This window comes from Melanostigma gelatinosum (genome assembly GCF_949748355.1).
Source record: "Melanostigma gelatinosum genome assembly, chromosome: 24".
NCBI lineage: Eukaryota > Metazoa > Chordata > Actinopteri > Perciformes > Zoarcidae > Melanostigma > Melanostigma gelatinosum.
In genome coordinates, this window is record NC_136657.1 from 376542 (window position 1) to 394177 (window position 17636).

The following is a 17636-nucleotide window of genomic DNA, read 5'->3' on the forward strand; positions in this document are numbered from 1 at the left end:
GTCTGTGACGCCGCCTGTCTATTTCTTGACGTTTAACGCCTCTTTTCTCTGTATATTTAAGCTAAAATGTGAAACGTAGCCGACATTAAACACGGTAGTGATTCAAAGGACACATTCTCCGCCTGTAGTTGTCAGGATGGACGGTAACATGGAGCCTGGTGACGGTAAAAAGAGGACTTTATGGAGCTAGCTGACGGATATGCCGTTAGCTTTACATGCTAACACAGCTAGCCGTGTCTGCAGCGTTCACCTGTGTCTTCTTCTGCAGCTGTTGTGTTCATGAACCGTGAGACTGTTTAAAGCTGCTGTTCAGCATCAGCGCCACGCTGCAGAGTTGTGCTCCGGCGGTGGCTTCCATTGTTATTTATGATTTAATTACAAGACAAGAAACACAAACAACAAGAGGACGACAAGAGCAGTGATGCAGGCCTACGAGCACATCATGCCGGCCTGGAAGAAGCTGTGAACACTTCTCCTCGTGACCACAGGAGGGCGACACTGTGCAGGAGTTCAACAAGACGGTTATGAGATGAAGAGATCCTATTTGGGTTTTTCTTGGCTAATATTAGACATTTCATCTAAATGTCTACTTTGACTTTTTAATATATTTTTTCCACGATTGTTCAGCATGAAGTCATAATAATTTTAAATATTCGTCATTTTTTAGAGAAAAGTTTATAATATTTACGTGAAAATTTAAGTTTCAAGATAAACTCTACATTATAAAATATATTGTCAAAACATTTAGACTCTGTCCGTGTGCTGCATATTTAATCACTGTTTTTACCCAAAGATAAATGCTACATAATGCTAAGCTAACAGCTCACCATCAAACGCTTCATGACGTCGTTGTTTCAGTAGAAGTTCACACAAACCTTCATCTTTGTCTCCAGACCGATGGAATGTCTCCAGAATCAAACAAAGAGTTTAACAGAGTTTTATTGTGACAGTTGTCAAATCTCCACTTTACAAATAAAGTGATCTCGGAGCCGTTTTCTGTGTTTCTCTCATTGAGTGAGTCAGAATCCACCATGTGAGTCCTTCTGGTCTGTGTCTCGTGTGTTCATGTCGTCTCCTCCACATGTAAACATCTGGAGTTCATATCTGACTTATTGATGATTCTTTCCTTTAAAGATCACATGAATGGTTCACTTGTCTGATCGACAGTCTAAAGCAGCTCAACGTAGCATTCAGAATGATTTATCTTCTTTCTAATATGTTGATGACTTCGTGTCATCATGGTGTCTGGCTCCGCCCCCTCACAGTTTGGGGGCCACGTTGACGCCTCCGGCCTCCTTCAGGGCTCCTTTGAGCCATGAGATCAGGATGCTGTTGGTCTCCTCCGGCCTCTCCATCTGAGTCCAGTGTCCACACTCCTGCAGGTGGGCTCTGCTCAGGTTCAGCATCTGCAGTCATTTACAATAATCCATATTTAATATAATCTACCATCACAACGTTGGGATCAGTCGTTCTTTGGGGGGTTTGTTTTCCTCACCTTGTCCTCCATTCCTTTGGAGAAGACCGGCAGCAGCACCTGGTCTTTACCGGCCGTCACCATCAGAGTCGGCATCAGCAGCTGACACGCACACACACACACACACACGTGTATTTATATCTCTGTGTGTGTGTGTGTGTGTGTGTGTGTGTGTGTGTGTGTGTGTGTGAGAGACGAACCTTCCCAGCGGGACGAGAACACGTCCACCTCCAGTTGGCCTCCATGTTCCGGTACCAGTTCAACGGCCTCCTGTGGAGCAGAGCAGCAGAAGGACTCGCTGTGAAGACACGTGAAGGTCTCTGCACCACAACTCTCTCACGAGTCCCTTTGTGGGACATCATGTCCACCACAACTCTCACACGAGTCCCTTTGTGGGACAACATGTCCACCACAACTCTCACACGAGTCCCTTTGTGGGACAACATGTCCACCACAACTCTCACACGAGTCCCTTTGTGGGACATCATGTCCACCACAACTCTCACACGAGTCCCTTTGTGGGACATCATGTCCACCACAACTCTCACACGAGTCCCTTTGTGGGACATCATGTCCTCACAACTCTCACTCGAGTCCCTTTGTGGGACATCATGTCCACCACAACTCTCACACGAGTCCCTTTGTGGGACAACATGTCCACCACAACTCTCACACGAGTCCCTTTGTGGGACATGTCCACCACAACTCTCACACGAGTCCCTTTGTGGGACAACATGTCCACCACAACTCTCACTCGAGTCCCTTTGTACTTTATTCTGAAACATCAGGTGATGAAACTGAAACAATGTAGTTTAACGTCACACAGACACAGACTGCTGATGAACAGTTGACGTGGACAGAAGTCCTCTCAGAGTCTGGTTCTGGTTCCTCACGTGCTCGGTTCTTACAGAGCAGATGTGTTCAGATGTGTGAGGGTTGACTTTAGGTGACAGTGACCTCTGACCTGAAGCCTCGCTCTTCGTACTGGCTGACGTAGAACTGCAGGTCGGCCTCCGTCAGCATGCAGCTGCACTTTATCTCCTGCGGGAGACCCACGAACAGACCACCTACACACACACACACACAGACACGCACACAGACACACACACACACACACACACACGCACACACACACACACAGTCAGGACTGTGTGTGTTATACGTGTGTATATGTAACATGTATGTGTTCATGCTTCACCTCGAGCACAGACTCCTCTGGTGCTGACAGCCGGACGCTTCTCCTGAGAGACAAACGTGTTTATTGTCGTGTTTCATATCTTCAGTGATCACGTGACTCGTGTTCCTCGTGTGTGAGTCTCCTCACCGCTTCAGCGCTGCTGGAGAAGAAGATGTTGAACGTTCTCTCCAAGTCTTCCTCCAGCTCGGCCTCTGCTACGCCCTGACACACACACACACACACACACATGTTTTAAACTCCTTTATATACAAGTCCTGTACAATGAATACCTCTGAGGTGGAGTGCAGTAGAAGTACACGCTGTATACAGACTCACAGGTGTTTGGAAGTACAGCTGGTAATCAAAGACGGGAACATTCTTGAGTTTGTCAGCAGGACTCACTGACGGGTCCACAGAGAACAGAGGAGTGTTCAGTGACGCTGCAGCCCTGCACACACAACAACCAGCACCTTGTACTACTATACACACATATATACACACATATATATATAGATGAAGTACTGTGTGTGTACCTGACTCTCTCAGGGAAGTACTGAGCCATGCTCCACACCAGGGCGCCGCCCCAGTCGTGACCCACCAGGGTGACCTGAGGGATCGCCTGCAGAGACACGACATGGAGTACAAGTACAAGTACCAGCATCAGGTAGTACTTCTGTTCATGGACCGATCACAACTTTATACTTCATATTCATCAGTGAGTCACTTACTCACCATTCTGTCCAGAAATGTGATTAAATCCTGAAGAAAACATTCATATTATTATTATTAACATCACTGGATGAGTACAACAGCGTGTATATATATTTATATTATATATATATATATGTGTATATTCTGGGTGGGACTCTCTGGCACAGCACTTAGCTGGTTTGAATCCTACTTGAAGGACCGAGAATACTTTGTGTCTGTGGCTCATTACACATCAGAGCTGACTAAAATGGCATGTGGTGTTCCCCAAGGTTCAATACTGGGGCCTCTTCTGTTCAACATCTACATGCTTCCATTAGCTCAGATTATGGAAAACAACAAAGTGTGTTATCATAATTATGCAGACGACACACAAATCGACATAACTATGTCAGCAGGGGACTATAATCCCATACAAGGGCTGGGTAACTGCATTAAACAAATCAACAACTGGATGTGCCAGAATTTTCTTCAATTAAACAGATAAAACAGAAGTAATTGTTTTTGGTACCAAGGACGAACAATTGAAAATCACCGCTCAGCTTCAGTCACTGATGTTAAAACCCACAAACCAAGCCAGAAATCTAGGTGTAGTTATGGATTCAGACCTCAACCTGAACAGCCATATCAAGACAATTACAAAATCAGCCTATTATCACCTGAAGAATATATCAAGGATTAGAGGATTTATGTCTCAACAGGATTTGGAAAAACTTGTCCATGCATTTATCTTCAGCAGACTGGACTACTGTAATGGTGTGTTTACAGGTCTCTGTAAAAAGTCCGTCAGAAAGCTGCAGCTGATTCAGAACGCTGCAGCTCGAGTCCTCACTAAGACCAGGAGGGTGGATCACATCACTCCAGTTCTGATGTCTTTGCACTGGCTTCCTGTCCAACAAAGAATTGACTTTAAAATCCTGCTGTTGGTTTCTAAAGCACTGAATGGTTTCGGGCCAAAATACATCTCTGATCTGCTGCTACCTTATGAACCATCCCGACCCCTCAGGTCGTCTGGGACCGGTCTACTATCTGTTCCCAGAGTCAGAACTAAACATGGAGAAGCAGCGTTCAGTTTTTCTGCTCCACATATCTGGAACAAAGTCCCAGAAAGCTGCAGGTCTGCTGAGACCCTCAGCTCATTTAAATCAAGATTGAAGACCTTTCTGTTTGCTGCTGCCTTTAATTGAACCACATTCAATTCATATATTAATCAATTTCCTGCATTTCTGCATTTTACTACTGCATTTTATTTCTTACACTGTTTTTTAATTGTTTTTAAATCTCCTTTTCTTTTGCCTTATGTTTTGATGCTTTTAATGGTTTTATGTGAAGCACTTTGAATTACCTTGTTGTTGAAATGTGCTGTACAAATAAACTTGCTGCATGTATTAAATGTATGTCTTTATGCTTTATGATGGACATGAAGCTGCATTGGTGTCACAATAACAAGTGCGTCTATGAATCGATACAGATCTTTATGAAGTGAAGAAGCTTTATTGTACTTCACCAGAACGTTTCATCCTGACTCCTCATGTGTGTCTTTGAATACTTGTGTACTTGTACTTGATGAAGTGTGTACTTGTACTTCGTGCAGTGTGTGTCGTACCTTACAGAGCTGCTCCTGAGAATATTCTTCTACGTCTGTCGGAGGAGAAACACACAAACGTCTTCAGGTCAGAGTTCACTGGTTCACTATTCAACTCTCTACTTGAGCTTCACTCTCAATCTCTTTCACTGAGATGGAACATTGTGAATCAACTGCTCTGTGATTGGACGATCACCTGGAGGCGCTGTGGAGCCTCCGTAGCCCTTCATGTCCAGAGCCAGCACCCTGAACCCTGCTGCTGCCAGGGCCGGGATCTAGGGGGGGGGGGGAGGGGGGAGAGGGGGGAGAGAGAGAGGAGAGAGAGAGGAGAGAGAGGGGGGAGAGAGGAGGTGATGGTCACTGTGACTCGGGGAGCTTCATCGTTGTGCTCCTGGTTGTCAGCAGGTTGTTACCTGGTACCTCCAGGAGAACCAGCTCTCAGGGAAGCCGTGACACAGAACCACTGGAGGACCTGAACCCATCTCCACGTAATGAGTCCTCACACCAGGCTGAGACACACACACACACACACACACACACAGTTCTTCAGAATAATCTCACAGAATCCATCATCCATCATGACTCCATCATCTGAGCGGTGTCACATTCCTCCGCAGCCTCTATGAAGCATTGAGTGTAGAGGGCAGTGTGCATGCTGCCTCCTCCTACATGTGTGCAGCACACTGCACAGTGCGCTCCATCGTGTGCTGGGACTGTGTTACCCTGATGGAGACGTATCCATGCGACACGTCATCAGGGCTGCAGGATGGTGGAGGACTCTCTGCTCCCACCGCCTGAAACACACACACACACACACACACACACATGGGAGGACTTGTGTCATCCAAACCATGACTTCCATCCACGTTCCAGAAGAGCTCCGGTCCACACCTGAACTCCAGTGAAGCTGGCCACTTTGTTCAGAGCGTCCTCCAGGTTCTCCACCAAGATGGCCTTCATCCCGGCTCCCTCTGCGGCCGCCACACCTTCCTCATCCGCATCCAGCCACAGAGCCTGAAATGACACCCACAGGGTGACGGTGCTGAGCGCTCACACACACGTCTAAACGCCGCCGCTGTGCCGGGGTCTACCTGCTGTGATGTCACTCCCAGGTGCTGCAGAGCAGAGCGGAACGCGGCGGGCTCTGGGACCCTGTGACCTGAGCGGCAGGACTGGAGGACCAGGTCAAAGTGGGCCCCCAGCTGAGAGAGGAGGCGGGCCGGACCGCCTCCAGCGGCGGCGTCATCTAGCCAGTGATTGGCCAGGACGGCTGTCAGTAACCCTGATGGGACGGAAGGAAGTTTACCAGCCTGAAGCCACCGGCCTCTCTTCTTCATGTGCTACGGAGCAGCGTGAGGGACAAGAAGAAGAACACAAACGCTGCTGCACTGTTCACAATAAAGACTCGAAGAAACTTGATCTTCAAGATGAAAGTTGAACTTTTGAGAATAAATCAAACTACGAGCACAAGTGCTGAACGTTGGACTTTACTTGTGCATGTGTGTGTGTTTCCTCCTCAGACTGAATAAAGGAAGTGGACGTAGCCGTCGCCATTTTGGCTTTTGGCAGCCAGTGAATAGGAAGTGACCATATTTGGACTGAGGAGCAGTGACGCCGAGGTAGAGACCTGTCAATCAGCGTGTAGCCCCGCCCTAAAGCATCCCCTGCTTTCACTCGCTTAGGCCCCCACCTCGGCCGGAGCGAGCCTTCGTCGGTTGTTTGGAGTGTGAGGAATGGTTGGTGGAGATTTAGCCTGATGCGGTTTGGGAGAGGCTTAACTGAGGATCCACTGCGGCTCCCGGGCCTTGCAGAACCCCCAAAATAAGCCTGCGCTGGTCGGCAAGATCGAGTGAGGATTTGTGGGTCTAAAGACGGTGTTGGATGTGGCCGAACCGATGTTGGACGGGTGTCTGCAGGAGGGCTGAACTCCTGGAATGGGAATGAGAAAGCCATGGCATTGCGGTGGCCCGGACGTGAGCTGCATCGAGGACGCGCCCTTGGCGGACGGGTGTCGCAGCATCATTTGATGATTGGGTAACCGGCTGCTGGTTGTCAGGAGTTTAAGGGATGGACTGCTGGGCCATCCGCGGTCCCACGTGATGCTGTGGCTACTATTGGTCCGATTTCATAGCATGAGGGGAAAGGACTTGGCATCTGCTTGGCAGCAACCCGGTGCCAGGAATCTGCATGGTGGGAAGAGCGTGCGTAGTAGGAAAAGCGGGATGGGGGAGGGGGACAGGGGAGAGGGAACCTGGCAACCCGGTGCCTGGGTACGGCAGAATAAAGGTGGTGTAAGAGAACAGTAAAGGGACAGCTTAGAGGGGGGGACAGAGGAAAGAAGACCTGGCAACCCGGAACTTTGTGGGTTGGGGGGCGGAGCTTCGGGGTGCGTGGTGGCGTCACGGTCGTTGGCGTCACGCCGGTGTGTTTGGATGTCGGTACGTTTGTGTTGTTTGTTTTTTCCTCACGTGACTTTGGGAAAGTTGTGAGGAGTTTGCACGGTTTTCTTTGTTGCTTCGATGCTCTTAGCAGGCGGACTGTGGTCCAGTTGGAGATCAGCTGGTGCGTCTTCGATGGGGGACCTGGCTGGAGCGTGGAGGGGTGGCGGCGTCTTTGAGCGCTGCGTGCCGGGTAGCCAGAGTCGTCGGAGCTGGTCTGGAGCGAGCGAAGAAGGAGAGAGCTGGATTTACGTTTCCGTTGTCTACGTCTGGAGGTAGCGGGTCTCCCTCTGCCACCGAGATGTGAGTTGAAGGAGGACGGCCGTGAGTCCGACTCTTCGTATTGTCAGATGCTGGCGGGTGGATGCAGCTGGTCGGCGAGGTGGAGATCACGGGTTTGGCTGCCCGGACCCTCTCGATGCGCTTGGCGGCGTCCTCTGCGTGGTGTTCAGGTTGTGAGTGCAGGAAACGCGAGTGTGCCGAGGCTTAGAGTGGGGAGGTAGTTATAGGAGTGTGGGCGGAAGTGGGAGAGTGGCTGAGGTGTGGTCCTGCTCCTGAAATTCAGCTCAGGTTTATCTCCAATTATGGTCTGTGTGACTCTAAATGGACCATAATGTACTAAATGAACATCATGCTGTACTGAAGAAGACTTGAAACTAGAGATTGAGACATAAACTCATGTTTACAATGTTTACTGAGGTAATAAATCAAGAGAGAAGTAGAGTCATTTTCTATAGACTTCTATACAACCAGAGGAGTCGCCCCCTGGTGGCCACTAGAGAGAATGCAGGTGTGAACAGATCTACTGATGCACGTTTGTACCACTGTGACGCAGACTGGCAGCTGTCTTCAGCACGGCCGGTTGGACGTCCATCATCGCCTCTCTGAGCTCCTCCAGCAGGCGTCTCGCTGACCAATCAGACGGCAGAGTCACACCTTTGACCCCGGCCTCCTTCACGCACTCCGCCTCCAAGGCCGGGATCATCTGCACACAGGTTTCAAGGATGAAGGAGGCGGGAAAATACTCAGTGAAGGTCAGAGACTCGTGACGTCACCCACCTGAGAAAGGGTGAGCTGGCCTCTCTCCGCCCGGCTCATGGCTCCGTCCTTCAGGGACGCCACTCCGGACAGGAAACCGCTGCAAAGCAAGAGACACGCCCACCGACATGAATACGTCTATCGGGAGGCTCAGTGGAGACATGAATTCAACTGGAAGGATTCAATAGGTCTCAGCGGGGCACAACATTATTGGATCATTTCCAATCAGCAGACGGAGCTGATTCATCAATCACTGAAGACTAACGAGTGTTCAGAATGAACTGAACATCTCTGCAGTGACTGAGCTCATCAGGAGTTCCATGAGAAACGCTGGAACACGTCATGAAGCTTTGCACAGCGTGAAGCCGCCTCACTGAACATGTTCCCGACGTGTTCACACGAGTAACGCACTGAAACACACGCACTCATTTCAACAAGGATGTACAGAAACATGTGACACAGCGACGGGATGTCCTGCTGTGACACATCGTTAGAATGCAGTTCATAAGAGGAATAACAAGCTTCAATGCTTGTGTTGTTCCACTGACTTGTTGCGTAACAGTCTCTCTTCTCACCCTGGCAGCTTGTGCAACTCCTCCAGCTTCTGGAGAACTGCACGAGGCCTGCACGAGACCACCACTCCCCAGAAGTTGAACAAGACGGCTTTCTTCTCCGACATCTCCGACATCTCCGTCACGTCTCTGGATCCGTGATATATCAATCCGTGATATATTAATCTGTGATATATCAATCTGTGATGTGTCGTCTGCCTCTGTGTGAGGCTCTGGAGGAGAGACTTTGTCCTCTGAACAGACTCGTTCAGCCGGTCCGCCCACTTGTCCTGCACGCTCCCATGTTGAGACAGAACTGGGACAAAGGGTCACCTGTGTGTGTGTGTGGGGACGTGCACGTACGTGTACGTCTCCATGTGATCAGTAACACGAGGAAGGCGTGTGAGGGGAAACTGTCACTGTGTTCAAGTTGTTGTAGAGGGCACTTTTGTAGATAAAACACCTTTTTGATATTGGAACAAAGTCTCTCGTGTCTGCCTCCTACCACTTCAGAAGCCACTCCGGTCAGGCTTCACCACAGTATGTTTGTTATGCATTACAGACGTGCGGAGTTGTAGAAATTTGTATAAAAAATGGAAACGTAATTCAGGGTACATGGACGAGTTCCAATTGTTGTGAGAAAAGACTAGCACGTCACTTTTTGGACTATTGGACCGCAGCCGAGATCTCAGCTCCACACTCCACCTGGAACATAAATGAAGTATATCACCTTGTCATATCTGTGCGCAACACAACTGTCCTCTCATTTCTATTCACATCTCCAAAGGTATGCTTTGAACTATCGTGTTTCATTGAGTAAGAAAGACACGAGACAAACAAATCTATGATGACGATCAGGGTTTTCTGAAGCACAGTGGTTCAGTGTGTCCAAGAGACTCAGCTGTAATATCAGTTAGTAAAGGCTGAGGAATCAATCACACAGGCAGCAGAAAGCTGAACCATTAACAGCACAACCGGCCACATCAGCTTCCTCTTAAACTGCTGCTGGCTCACGCAGCAGACAGCGAGTGCTGCATGAGCTGAGATACAGAGATATGTCTCAGCCTAACAGACGTCAACATGGATAGAGTTCATAAAAACAGTCTGCAAGCTCCTGAAATCAGGAAGTGTGAAATATAATAACACCATATCTACAAAGAATTAGGACATTAAGTTCAGTGATGACGGGAATCCAGGTAAATCATCAGGAAGACCACCCTAATATGTTGTGCTTTCTTCTATAAATGGCAAGAATCTGGTGATGCGTATCATGATAGGGGTTACCATTCAATATATTGCAATACTGTAAGCAAGGCAATATATTGCAACTTTTAAAATCTTATTCTAGGAAAACTGTCATAGACCACACCACCATATGCACAACATCTGATTACACGTTTGTATGCAATCTGAACACTGGGATCTGCGTTCATCACACATTTAAACAATTCAGAATCTTTTTTTTAAATCAATACTCGATTATCAAACGTCATACACTGAAGTGTAATGATCTTACAGCCCTATGGAGCTAACACAGAGAATACATGGCGTGTCCTCACTAACTATAATGATTCTGTCATCATCTCCAACAATGGAAGCAATGAGACATCAAGATCATAAGAAAAGTCACATCTTTGACCTCCGTCTGGTCCATAAGCTTTCAGCTACAAATATCCCTGTTAATGGCATAAAATGACTTCTGAAACTATTAATTGTGTCTAGACTCATTCTGCTTTCAGTAAATCCTCAATTTAACATCAAAGCTTTTTAAAAAGGGCTTCAAATGAATAACCATGCAAGATGAGCCATGAATCCCAATAAACACGGAACAATCTGCTCTCTCATCCTCTAACTGACTGCAGCTCAGTTGGTGCAACATGTTGAACAAATCAATCAGAGCCCACTCCCGACCGCGGTTAAGTAACCAAAGAGGGGATCACCTGAAGGTGCGCTCGGCGGTCAGGGTCACCCTGCTCTCCCTGGGCTCCTGGGTGTCCTTCAGTCCGTCAGATTCCGTGGTCACCGTCCACGTCCCGGCAGATGTACCACAGGATCACGTAGAGGATGAGCAGGATGGCGAAGATGAAGAGAGCCACCAGGATCGCCTTGGACACGGGAGAGATGAGGGACTGCATGTCAGGGCTGAGGGGATCCTCCGTTCTGCACGCGCTGCCGGTGTCGGGGAGGCTGCGGGCACGCGCGCACACGGCGGCGAAGTCTGTCTGACGTCTGCAGAGGAGTTGGGGTCTTCCGCAATTTAACTGAATGAAAGATAAAGACCGACGACGAGTCAATGAAAACGGTCTTCTCCACGTTAGGATGAGAACAACAATATTATAAAAGCTGTCATCAACTCCAGGATATGGGCTTTGGGGTTTATTGGCAACATGTTTTTAAAATAGTTCTATTCTCATCAAACATGTCAATTTTCGAACAAAATAAAAGAAAGAAAAATAGATTTTAATAAAAAAAGACAGAACAGCTGTTAAATATGTGAAATGCAGGACGTATTCATGTGAAACTAATTGAATTATCAAGTAATATATAAGCACCTCTATGGAGCTAAATCCAGGTCAAAAGTTTCGTTCACTTGAAAAAAAATGTGAACCTGAAAGTGTTGTGAAAATAAAGCTATCTTTCACACTTAGAGCAGGTTTAAGAATGAAACAGAAGCTCTCAGAGGCGTATAGTAATATCAAAGCAATAGATTTATTTATCAACAGAGTTATTCAGCCACCACAATTAAACATGCATGGGCTCTAATGATTTCCCTCTCAGAGGTCCACCATAAGACACGCTTGAACACCTCAGCGTGACCCTTAATATAGGGGGTCCGCCCCCTTGATACACATTGGCCAAAGTCAAAGATGCAGGCGTGGCACGTTTTTACGTTATGACACCTGGTTGGAAGCCGTGAATGTCCATTCACCTTGGCCCCTCCCAATAGGCGTTGGTTTCCATCAGTGTGTAGTGAGATTTTGAGGCGAGAGGTTGTGTAAAGAGGGGAGTCTGCTGGGGCGATGTCCCTGTATCTCACTATCTATTGTTCCTCCCTTATCTATTTAAAGATGGCGGCCTATTCCTTGTGGCGCAGTTAAATCAGTAACCTTTCACCTGCTTCTCTCTGGCCTTGCTGTGTTGTGAGCACTGTATAAGTGATTAATAGAGCTGCATAAGCTAATGGTTATTAAAACTGCAAATAAGCTAGTGTTTAATTAAGCTGCATATAAACTAGTTGCCAATTAAAGCTATCTTATCCCTACTAATTGCAAACAGTAGAAGGTGTAACCTATTACACCTTAAAAGGAATATTTTCTCAACAAATGTCCAAAAATACAGCAATGTATTCAAAATAAAAATAAGTGAATGAAAAGTTTTTTTGGGTTGAATATAATTTTGATTCAGTTCTGGAATTTTTTCGAATACATTTTTTTTTTCAGTTTTCACGTTCATATATATTTTGATATTTGAGTTCTTATATTTTTCAGTTTCAGATTTTATATTTTCAGATTCAAATCTTTTTTTTTTGGGTTTCAAATCTTTTTTTCACGTTCAGGTTTTTTTTTCAGTTCAGGTCGTTTTTTTCAGTTCAGACTTTTGACCCAGATCTAACGTGGGGGGCGTGGTATCAACTGAGAGGGGCGTGTCATCATGAGTGACAGCATAACAACGAGGGCTGAGGAGTTCCTCAACCACGTTGCCTTCAGGTAACGTGGGCACCGCGAGAATTATGATTCAACACTTTCTATACACCATATTCACGTGATTGAAAGTTTAAAAAATGACGCTAGTGCCAAAATTCTGTTTAGCAAGCTGTTTTAGCCTCTACTTGGGACGAATCACAGTAAAAGAGCAATAAACTATGCCATATTGGGCCGTTCAACTACCACACTTAATATCTGACATTTCGCACTTCCACACATCACTGTGAACGCAGCGATGGCGTCCGCTCCACCTGGACCGCCTGCTGGCGCCAGCGCGCAGGTAAGAAATCGAATACATTTTTTTACAGATACTAGAAATTATCCTAAATATTACAATGATGATTGTAAGATAGCGTCATACATAAAGGGAGAAGATTTATTTAAGTGGGGATTTCGCCAAAGCTAGAAATGAAGCAACTAGCTGAATGCTGTTAGCTTGTGTTTGTGAATTGTTCCCTCCTTACACTGACCAGCTCAAGTCCTTCAATGTGTGTTGTCTTTCGTAACAGAATGTCGACTATAATTCGACAGTGGCTGCAGCTGCACAGTGCCAGTGAGCAAAATGCGACCAGTTCTGGAGTGATTCTTCCACCCATTGCATGTCCCCTATGTGAGGAGGATATGGCACGCCTTAGGGCCGCTATTGATGTTGCTAGACCATCTGAGTCCTACGGCGAGACATTTATTTAGCTGTATTGAACTGTGTACTAACTCATGTATCATAAATGCAAACGTTGTGTTTCAAGGGTTTTACCCCTTTAACAAGTATACAATGAATGTGTTTTAAATTTGTATTTGTTGTGACTGGCAACAGTGAAGCCACATGTAAAAAGAAAAAGAAGAATAAATCGTATAAAATCTTTTTTTTAATTCCAAACCTTAACATTTTGTTCTCTTTTATAAACAGTCAACACAATTTTTGTGTGTACGGAACTCATTTTTCAAAACAAGTATTTTTAAATATTACAATTAAATACATTTCTTTTCTCAGAACATGAGAGTATTAAAACAGCAGTTTTTGCTAAACATGAACGGAGGCAAAAAAAAAAAAAATGGAGGGTAGAGAGAGACAATTGTCTACACATTGTGAAATTCCTGCCCGAGATGAAAAGCCTCCATCATAACCTTTTTGAACTCGACATATGACCTCATATGTCGTACGGGTAGTGCAATTGTCTTTGTACATGCTGAGACGATAGGGTAACAGATGCTGTGATGCCCAAAGTCTGCACTGCAGTCGTGGTTAAATCTGAGCATCACAGCAAAATCCTTCTTCTCGGATGGGAGAAGTGGGATGTGACCTTGGCCCGTGATCCACTGCAGAAACCTTGCAGGTGTGATGGACCGTGGGCCGTCTTCGTCCTCTTCATGATCTTCAGCTATGAAGCAAAGAGAAGAAAAAAATAAAGTTATGCGACAGTTTAAAATGTAGTTTTCCTTTTTTACTGCAATGCAGGTCTTTAGATTTAAAGAAGTGAAATAAACAGAGGTACTCTCGGTCACAGAAGAACAGCTGATCCAAAACAAATGTAATCAAATGTGTGTGATTTCCTGAGGTTTAGAGATATTCGACTATTTCGGCCAACCACAATGGTTATAAATGGCATTCTGTGTTAACATTAAGTCTTTTTACATAGAATGGAGATATAGATTGGCCTTTGTAAAAGTTCTCATTAAGAACTAGAGGTTTAGGAAAAACAATTCTCATTTGTATGTATAATGTCTATGCAGTTGTGGAGTGTAACTAATTTCATTTACTAACTTCACTTAAGTACTATTTAAAAGTACTTTTACTTTACTTCAGTATTTGCATTCCATGCTACTTTATACTTCTACTCAACTATTTCAGAGGGAAATCTTGTACGTTTTACTCCACAACATTCATTGAGAGCTTTAGTTACTGGTTACTTTGCAGATTTAGATTATCAATACACATTACTAAAATGAACTAAACTAACTCTTGAACATGGAGGGCCAAAATCTGCAAAGGGAAACTCACTTTGCACGTTTGGCATTGTGCTTTTGGCATACTTTTGAATTCAATGGCATCTGGAGGTAATGGATTTACATCAAACTCATGTTGCAGAGGCACAATAAACAGGGCGTTTCTCCCTGACCCTGTAACACTGCGAATTAGGGTCCCAGTGTATCCATGAGAATCAGGAGGAATCATTATCAGTCTCCTTTTACCCTGCCCACCTGTAAATGCAACATTGTTTAGATCAGTTGTGTTTGTTTGGGTTACTTATTTGAATGGCAATGTATTACAATGGAATTTATATAACAAGTTTTCTCTACCTGCAGCCTTGTAGAGTAGCCATCCTCCTGTCAGCCCCTGCATCTTAGGATACTCATCTTGTAGTCGTCTGAAGAACTAAAAGAACAATAACATAGGGACTAAGTGATGTCTACATGCTTGAAGAAAAGCCAAACACGAGGATGAAGTTGCATGTTTCAAATATAAACAATTGTGCAATTTGTAACTAGTACGTTTTCTTTATGAAATACCTCTTCATGGCCCATATCCCTGTACATGTTGAGATGTCTTTTTCCAAGTCCTGCCTGGGCAAGGTCAAACTCTTCAGAGGAGGTTGGGGTTGTCTCTGCATTAATGTTCAACAGGTATGCATAGAAACTAAAAGGCCTCCAGGTCTTTGTGGATGCTGTGCCACAGGTCTTTAGACTCGGCATCATTCGCTTTCCACGGTTAACTTTTCTTGTGAAAAACCCAGGGAAAGATCTACATGATTTAAAAAAAACAATTTGATTAAAATATGATGAATATACATATGAACTTGTCAAACTACCATTAAATTAACATGAAAAATGAAATTCCATAAAAACTAAAACCTGGCCATGTCCTGTTCTACAGAAGATGATGGCTCTTGCTGCGTTCTTCCTTGCTCTTGCTGTCCCTGAGAGAGGTTCTGTGCGAGCACATTTATAAGGCTCTGTGCAGCTGCAGCCACTGTCGAATTATAGTCGACATTCTGTTACGAAAGACAACACACATTGAAGGACTTGAGCTGGTCAGTGTAAGGAGGGAACAATTCACAAACACAAGCTAACAGCATTCAGCTAGTTGCTTAATTTATAGCTTTGGCGAAATCCCCACTTAAATAAATCGTCTCCCTTTATGTATGACGCTATCTTACAATCATCATTGTAATATTTAGGATAATTTCTAGTATCTGTAAAAAAATGTATTCGATTTCTTCCCTGCGCGCTGGCGCCAGCAGGCGGTCCAGGTGGAGTGGACGCCATCACAAGGATACTACGCTGCGTTCACAGTGGTGTGTGGAAGTGCGAAACGTCAGACATTAAGTGTGGTAGTTGAACGGCCCAATATGGCATAGTTTATTGCTCTTTTACTGTGATTCGTCCCAAGTAGAGGCTAAAACAGCTTGCTAAACAGAATTTTGGCACTAGCGTCATTTTTTTAACTTTCAATCACGTGAATATGGTGAATAGAAAGTGTTTAATCATAATTCTCGCGGTGCCCACGTTACCTGAAGGCAACGTGGTTGAGGAACTCCTCAGCCCTCGTTGTTATGCTGTCACTCATGATGACACGCCCCTCTCAGTTGATACCACGCCCCCCACGTTAGATCTGGGTCAAAAGTCTGAACTGAAAAAAACGACCTGAACTGAAAAAAAAACCTGAACTGAAAAAAAAACCTGAACGTGAAAAAAAGATTTGAAACCCAAAAAAAAAAGATTTGAATCTGAAAATATAAAATCTGAAACTGAAAAATATAAGAACTCAAATATCAAAATATATATGAATGTGAAAACTGAAAAAAAAAATGTATTCGAAAAAATTCCAGAACTGAATCAAAATTATATTCAACCCAAAAAAACTTTTCATTCACTTATTTTTATTTTGAATACATTGCTGTATTTTTGGACTTTCAGGTTCACATTTTTTTTTCAAGTGAACGGAACTTTTGACCTGGATTTAGCTCCATACACCTCCCACCTTTTTTTTCTGTCATTCCTTTTCTGAAAAATCAGTGCCCCCCAAAATCACACTTGAAACCAAAGAATTCAATTATTTTTTATGATTACATGTTGGAAAAGTGAGCTGAGATGTATATATATATACCAGGTTAAAGGCCAATTCTGTCAAGAGGCATTTTCATCAGCTGAGACCAACACGCCCATTGCAATGGATGCTGGGTAAATATAGAAGTTAACAGTTAGCTGCTCCTGAAGGACATGGGATGTACTCAGTTAAGTGTTTTAGTTACATACTTTATTATTGTTTAGCTCATTTTTATTGATTTGGAAAAGTGCTATATGAATTTCAAAGAAATAAAGAATGAACAGATAAACTGGAAAAAGATGACACGCACATTACTGAATATTACATGATAATGATGAATCATAACACAAGAGGTGTAAAGTGACCACAGGGAGGCTGACAGAAGTCATTACTGATGGGAGTCATACCACTAATTATTCTGTTTTCGTCAGGTTCGTTAAGAAAAGTATTTTGCAATATATCTTTCGTAAGGTCTCCTTCAGAGCTCCACACCCATCTGCTCTTTAAAAGGCAGGAGTCTGGTGTGCAGGTACAGCTCGTCTACAGTGCTGTGCTGCTGCGAGAGGACAGATACAGTGAAAATGAAGTCTGGTTTGAGGCTCGCTGTCCTTCTACTTCTGGTTACTGGAACAGTGACTGCAAAAGGTAAGATACTGAACAAAATAACCATCAGTTAGGAGAGCTAAGCTGTGGTTTTCCAGACTGACACTTGTACTGGTTAATGGTCTTATCACGAGTGGGACGAGGTGGGCCAGAACCTGGGTTCTGGGTCAGAACCTCTCGTCCATGTTTCCGATAATCCTTTGACCGGATCTTCATTCCCTGAGAGAAGATAAGAACAAAGGAGGTGAAATCAAATCGGAATAAAACACAAGACATGAGGAGACATGTGGATGATAAGTGTTCGTTGGTGTTC

The 17636-nt window shown here is 44.9% G+C and overlaps 1 protein-coding gene across 1 annotated transcript; it reads right to left on the reverse strand.

The window, feature by feature from the left end:
* Positions 1-994: 994 nt before the first annotated feature.
* Positions 995-9189, reverse strand: LOC306797201 (bifunctional epoxide hydrolase 2-like). Its single transcript, XM_079296436.1, has 18 exons — positions 8996-9189; positions 8442-8520; positions 8205-8367; positions 6036-6226; positions 5836-5958; positions 5667-5738; positions 5358-5453; positions 5141-5219; positions 4966-5000; positions 3384-3410; positions 3185-3270; positions 2988-3099; positions 2799-2873; positions 2673-2715; positions 2439-2541; positions 1675-1744; positions 1496-1576; positions 995-1406 (listed from the first exon to the last, which is right to left on the reverse strand). Exons 1-18 carry the CDS (start codon positions 9106-9108, stop codon positions 1260-1262), a joined length of 1695 nt encoding a protein of 564 aa, XP_079152562.1. The 5' UTR covers positions 9109-9189; the 3' UTR covers positions 995-1259.
* Positions 9190-17636: the final 8447 nt, after the last annotated feature.